The sequence below is a fragment of the Cryptomeria japonica genome, chromosome 6, assembly GCF_030272615.1.
Source record: "Cryptomeria japonica chromosome 6, Sugi_1.0, whole genome shotgun sequence".
Lineage (NCBI taxonomy): Eukaryota > Viridiplantae > Streptophyta > Pinopsida > Cupressales > Cupressaceae > Cryptomeria > Cryptomeria japonica.
In genome coordinates this window covers 647,181,256-647,188,527 of record NC_081410.1, presented here as the reverse complement: position 1 = coordinate 647,188,527, position 7,272 = coordinate 647,181,256, and the positions used below count along the sequence as shown (strand labels likewise).

Below are 7,272 nucleotides of genomic sequence, written 5' to 3'. Positions count from 1 at the left end.
GTGTGATGCTTTTCATGTGATGCTTTGTTATTCTCTGTTGAGCGGTAAAGCATGTTGAACTAGTAAGTCTATACAATTTTGTTGATTTATTACTAGTGCATGCATATTGGTGAAGTGGAAATAAGATGTTAGGTTGTGTGGAAAGCTGATAATAATAATAATAATAAATTGATAAAAATTATCATCATCAGAATTACGACAAATACCAATCTTTCAACCGATGATGTAATCGATGGACATACAACGTTCTCATCGGTGAAATGCTCTAGAGTCGTCGCACTTCCGACTCAAACCACACAAACATTTGATGAGGATGTTGTACGTGCGACGACACTTCGTAGTCGGATGGTCGTCAATGTCTCCGAATGGACCGACAACACAAGCATCGGACAAACAGCATCACCGTCGGTGCGAAGTTCCGAATCGTGGTCTGCTTTGCGACGAAATCTACTGATTCCGATGACTTTTTTGACTGGAAGAGTGTTCATGCCCACCGTCGGCAGAGTCCATGGGATTGTCGTATTTCTGACGGGCAGGGAATCGTTGATGAAAATGGTTCAATAATGTATATTGAGTTGAGATTAGGAAAAAAAATTACACCTAAACAAGATGAAAATGGTTCAACAAAATTACAAATAGATTTAATAATGAAAATCAGATATAGATTTAATCACTCCAAATACACTCTACTTACATATTATACTTGAATAATATCCAATTTAATAATTAGATATCATTGGAACACTCTAAATAATTATCTTATTTCTAACTAGATTAGTTTTTCAGTAACACAATTACACAGCAACGAAGGCTCTTAGAATGCCAGTGTTATTATAATAAGATAATACGGTACTGCAGATAAATAGATAGAATATAGAAATCAGTCTTCTAGTTATGCAAAAAGTCCTTCAACCAGTCCGCAGATGCTCTTGCATGTCTAGTCAAGTTGTTAGAACGCTCAACGTAGTAAAAGCCCATCTTGCTTTCGTATCCTCCATTCCATTCAAAATCATCCATAAATGTCCAACCATAATAACCCTTCACGTTACATCCATCCCTGTTCAATCACATTATAAAATATGGATCAGACAGTGGAAACAAACATCACAATAGGCAATATTAGCAGAAAGGGAAGCGCTTTACTTTATTGCCATTGCAAGATTTAACAAATGCTTGGAATGGTAGTTAATTCGCCATGTGTCATTTAGTCTCTCCTGCATTGTCATGCTTGAATTGTACGAATCATCGATCCCTGCACAATGCACACAATTTAACTTATTACAAACAAAGGAATTTTTATTTTTTTTAATTTCACAGTCGTTATTACTGATAAATTGTCTGCCAGAAAAAACACAAGTCAAGTAAACCCAATATTTAGCTATTAAGATGCTTGGGTAACTAATATTTTTATATTATACCATTCTCAGTGATATAAACGGGTGGGTTGTTATAGTTGTATTTAATGTAATTGAGCAACTCTCTAATCCCACGTGGATAAAGATGCAACCAATCTGCTCCTCCCTGATAAAATATATAGTCCATGCTACATCATCAGCTTATCGCCTCAAAAAGCCTAAAAGTTGAATTTCAGTGCAGAGGTCTTAATTTTACCTGGGGTCCAATCAGAATACCATTGCGTTCATCTGCACAAAGTTTAAAAGTGATGATTAATATCAAGAAGTTGATAAATTACTTAGTTGTGCTTCTTTACTGTCACTCACTGCATAAATTGATTACTGGGACCCACGCTTGCTAAAAATAATCAGAGATTCACAGACCTAAGTTTGATAAAACATTTCACATTTAGCATTTAATAAATTCACTGACAATTTTGATATAAACATTATTGATGATATGCTTAACGTACAAACTAATATGATACGGGCATCCTGTGTGAAATTGTTGTTCATGGGATTTTGAACAGAGCTGTCATGTATGGTATACATTCCAGTATAATAATTGATACCCAAGAAATCAAAAGAGCCTTTCACTTGATTAGACTGTGCTTGGGTAAAACGGGGTAGACGAGCACCCAACGTAGCTCGCATTGAAGCTGGATATTCCCCTCTTACTAGAGGATCTATATACCTGTTTAACCCATAACATGATTGTTACTTACTAGTAGAAGAAATGTTATTAACACATAAAGTACTATTTTTATGAATTCGATCTCTTAAGCACACTAAAATTATGGATATTCCCCTCTTACTAGAGGATCTATATACCTTTTAACCCATAACATAATTGTTACTTACTGGTAGAAGAAATGTTATTAGCAGATAAGTACTATTTTTATGAATTCAATCTCTTAAGCACTCTTATTTTTTTATATTTTTGGTAAGTATGGGTGTTAACCAGCCAAAGAAAAAATCAAGTGCCCGTCGACTTGCTTTTCCGTCGGCCAATGAATTGCTGTGAGGCAAAAACCAGTGGGTTACAAGTGTGATTCCAATGCTTCCCTTCTGTGTTTTCTGCAACAACATAGATACCCCATTTTCAAATCTATGTGATTGATAAAATATAAGTATAACCCATTTGATGAAACAAAAGTAAGTATTAAGTAGATCAAATATTGATGAAATCTTGAATGTGCATACTTGATACTTGTCTCTGTATAGTTTTACAGCAGCTGCATGTGAAAGAAGTAAATTGTGGGCGACTATATATGTTTCAATAGCTGAGTTTCCAGCGCTGCAATTTCCAACTGATTTGGAGCAGCGGCCAGGAGCAAGGCTTCCAAAGTTGTATCCATACACGCTCATGCTTATCAGCTCATTTATTGTCACCCAATCCTTCACTCGATCACCAAAAGCTTTAAAGCATACGTCTGCATAGTTGACAAAATCTTTTCTGGATACACAAAAAAAATAGACATCAGCAATATGGAACTTTCCGTTGCATTTACAAAAATATAAGAAGGCAACATATTTTAAGTTTTGAGTTGCTTAGATCATTTATCTAAAATCGCATCAATAATATCATAAATAAATTCTACTAAAAATAATCATATAAACAAATCAAAACTTAAAGATATATTATTTATATCAAATCCAAAATGCCAGAAAGTTGGCTTACATAATTTTTTCGTTTAAGAAACCTCCATACTCGTCTTGGAGAGCCTGTGGAAGATCCCAATGGAATATTGTCACGAATGGACGAATGCCTACAATTTGGCCAAACAGTTTATCAGCATACATGACTGTTATTTCTCTCTGCTAGCAACATTAGCTTGGATCTTTAAGATAATCATAATCCCCCTTGCAACTTAAATATAAGTATACCATGCTTAAGAAGCTCGTCAATAAGATTGTTGTAATAAGCTATTCCCTTTTTATTCACCTTCCCACTTCCATCTGCCCAAAAAAATGGGTGATCATTGTCAACATCTAAAGATAAAGCATTTAACAACATCAAAGTAGAGAGAAAGTTCCATAACATACTGGGGAATATGCGAGTCCAGGATATTGAAAATCTATATGAATCAACTCCCAGATCAGCCAAAAGTTTCACATCGTCCTGAGAAGGTTATTTACACCAATAAACAGTCAGGTCTTTCCTTTAATCTAACCAAGTATTTAAGAAGCAAAGAGACAACAGTACAACATTTTCAATATCCTCCCTCTGATCTTTCATTCCATAATACAAACCTTATAACGGTGGTACTGATCATTCGCAACATCACCATTGCTATTGTCAACAATTTTCCCTGCAAAAGCATAAACATTCAAGGATAAAAATTAATAATAATAATAATAAATGCTACTACTAATGGCTATAGTCAATGAAGTATAAACAACAATGGAATCCTCCCCATCCTCAAATAAAACCTGGAATGTGTGCAAATGTATCCCAAACACTTTTCCCCTTTCCATCCGCTCGAGCTGCTCCTTCATACTACATGAAAAACACCTACTGTTTTAATCATTTCCCTGCTGAGAGTGATGAAAAATAGAAGACCAGAAAAACTAGCTTTCTAGACAGTTTATCTCAGGAAAACATTCTAAATCTATAAGTAGAACAAAATGTTCTCAACTGCAACAAAAATGCACCATTGTTAAATATTAAACAAATACAGTGAATGAAGAGAATGGCCAAACCTGATAAGCTGCAGATCCAAGCCCAAAAACAAAGTCTGATGGGAAGGCCTTTTTCCCAAACTGGGCATAACCTCTGGCTAAGGATGGTGCCCCTAGATAGCAAAAAAACACAACTACCGACACACTAAAGATCTTCATCTTGATAACTGATATTTTTCTTTCAGCTCAAAGACCTATTTATACTATTTTTCCCAAGCAAAATGTGTTTCCCTGCAATGTCTATCCATAATTCTGGATGCATCTTAACTAAAAAAATTATGAGGTAAAATGTATTAACATCCCCATTACCTTTAATATATTTTCTGACATTTTCAATGATTACTTATCTGGGGTCAGGTAATGCGAAACAACCAGTCAATGAGATAAGATTTTACTGTGTAGCAGACGATATCCAAAATACTCGATGGGTTGCTGAATATTTTAAAATGTTAAAATGGCTTCTAACTTTAACTCAAATGGTGTCCACCATGTATCAGTAATTGAACGCATATGGTAAAGTTATGTACGAATTTCAACATTAATTTCTTGGCTAGCATGAGAAACGTGCTCCCACGTTTATCACTGCTTGATTTCTTTTATATCATTTTAATAGAATTTTTTTTCAATTATGAATAGATGACATAGTCATTGAGTGTTACTATTAGTGGCATAAATTGAATGGATTTTAATACATGACATAAGGAGAGGATAAGTATTGCATGTGATAGGTGCAAATGGAGGGTTCAAGATTGTGGAGAAACCAATGGTTGAAGAATGAATAGATAGGATTAAAAAGGTACTTTAAGTATATGAACAAATCTTTGACTCATGTGATGGATATCATGACTCTTGCCTCGTGTACAAAAACATTTCTCTAACTTTAAATGAAGAAGGTTTAGATGTGGAACAAAATTTGTTTGCAATTATGAAAGATGGTATCATCAAATATCAAGGCAAGAATGAATCAAAAAATTTAGAAGAAAAGTTTGAATCCATGATACATTTTGAGTTGAGATTAGAGGAAATTGTTACTCTTAAACAAGATAAATGGTTCAACAAAATTACAATTGAATTCAATGATAAAAAAAATCAAATTTAGATTTGATCACTCAATGTACACTTTAGGTAAATATTATACTAATATTATATAATTTAATAATTCGATTATTATTACAAAACTCTAAATACTTATCTTATTTTATTGACTAAAATTAATTTTTGAGTAACATGATTGCAAGGCTACAAAGGCCAGAATGACAGTATTATTATAAAAAGATAATATGGTTCTACAGATAGATAGATAGATCGCAAGGTAAGTGATAAAACATTCTATAATGTATATACTAAGGTAAGTGGAAATAACAGTTCATTGCCCCAATGAAAGAATATATGGATATGGTAGAGACAATAGAAGATAATCTATATTAAATTGTTTTAGATGTAGAGTAAAAGGACATAGAGAATTTGAATATTCCCAATGTCAAAGGACATGAAGGATGTGCAATTGTTGCACATTTTGATGAATAATCAAGTGGATGAAAAAACCTAGTAGATGAAACATAGAGAGGTAAGTTATTAGTAATGGAAATGTTTGTGTTGATGGTGTGGATCAAAATAAACAAATATATAGGAGAAAATTACTAAAAACTAGATGCATGGAAGGTTAGAGTCCAATAATATAAGGTTATTGCTAATAATAAAAATAAGCATAGTCTAGAGTAGAATGAGATGGTTGATCTAATTTGAATTTATGAGATATAAACATGTAGGTTCATATATAATCACTTGATTATAGAAAGAACATAAGAGGTTGGTCAATGAACAATGTTAGAAAATAGAAGTCCAAATATCTAAGAATAGTTTAAACGATGATTTCAAATGTATTATTTATGTATTTGGTGATGAGGATTGCGTTAAACCAAGGATGATCCTACATTAGTTGCATAGTTGGTCCTTAACTCATATGTTATAATGTGCATGGATGAAAGGTGTTAGGTGCAACACTTGGTTCATTAGTACAACTTGCTAAGAAACCAAAATATCCCCTACTAAGGACCATAGATTTGATATCTTCAGAATATTAAATAAATCTTGTATTCTACGGACTACAAAAATATATTGTAGAAAGGTAATTTATGAGAATAAAAAATACAAATTTTGTATCATAAAATGTGATCCTACACATTAAGATTAGTTATATCATAATGTAATACCAACCACATAAGATGTGTTGTACTATATGATATCATATAATCAAGATTAGATGTATCATAGTGTGATCCCAAACATCTAAGATGCATCCCCTAGTATGAATTGAAATTTCAATAGATTTAAAATTTAACATTAATCTTTTCCAAAAATATTCTTTTCATAATTATGCATTATGTAGGCCTTAAATATTTTAAATACAATATATTTTTTTTAACATGTAACATATGAAAATTATCTTCCTATATATGTAGCTAAACAATCTCAATTATTAAAAACTATCCATAATTTGAAGAAAACTGAAAAAGAACTTTTTGTGAGTATACATGAAGTGAAGAATTTAAAAAAATAATTATCTCTTCAAAATAATGGTAGTTCTAAAAAAAATATTTTATAGTTTCCACTTTCAAAAAATAGTTACTGCAATTTTTTCATATTAGTTCTTATTTCGGGGAGGAATACTACTGCATTTATATGATTTAATATTTTTCAACAAATGAATCAATGAGATGTATATATATATATATATATATATTCAACTTATTTTTAAAATATCAAAATTAATTTATCTATCATTCTATTGAATAATAGTTGTGAATAATATTATTAGTGTGAGGTAAGTATTAAAACTTTTAACCATGTTATTTTGACAAAAGAAAAAATAATAGTCTAAACTTATTTTCATGTCACCATTTATTGTTCTATTTGATGGTGACATTACTTTTTATTTAAAATATTGTGAGTTAATTATACATTTTATACTCATATTTCAAATAATTTATTGAAAAGATGAAATAGAAAAAAGAGAAGAGATCGTGAGTAAAATAAATTAATAATAATATAAAAAAAATTAACATATATTAGTTTAAAATATTTTTAAAATTAATAATAAAAAAATAATATTTAACAAAAGATTAATTAATATGTATATTTTTAAATCTATTTTATATTTACTTGTTTCCTAGATTGCTCAAGAAACGATATATAT

The 7,272-nt window shown here is 31.3% G+C and overlaps 1 protein-coding gene across 1 annotated transcript; it reads right to left on the bottom strand.

Moving 5' to 3' along the window:
* Positions 1–616: 616 nt before the first annotated feature.
* Positions 617–4,346, bottom strand: LOC131060691 (beta-glucosidase 13). The gene is made up of 13 exons (XM_057994021.2): positions 4,098–4,346; positions 3,828–3,894; positions 3,648–3,706; positions 3,441–3,516; positions 3,282–3,353; positions 3,076–3,163; positions 2,598–2,850; positions 2,356–2,471; positions 1,868–2,088; positions 1,612–1,643; positions 1,419–1,521; positions 1,144–1,252; positions 617–1,057 (listed from the first exon to the last, which is right to left on the bottom strand). The coding sequence occupies exons 1-13, from the start codon at positions 4,233–4,235 to the stop codon at positions 889–891; spliced, it is 1,503 nt and encodes a 500-aa protein (XP_057850004.2). The 5' UTR covers positions 4,236–4,346; the 3' UTR covers positions 617–888.
* Between the last annotated feature and the right edge of the window lie 2,926 nt (positions 4,347–7,272).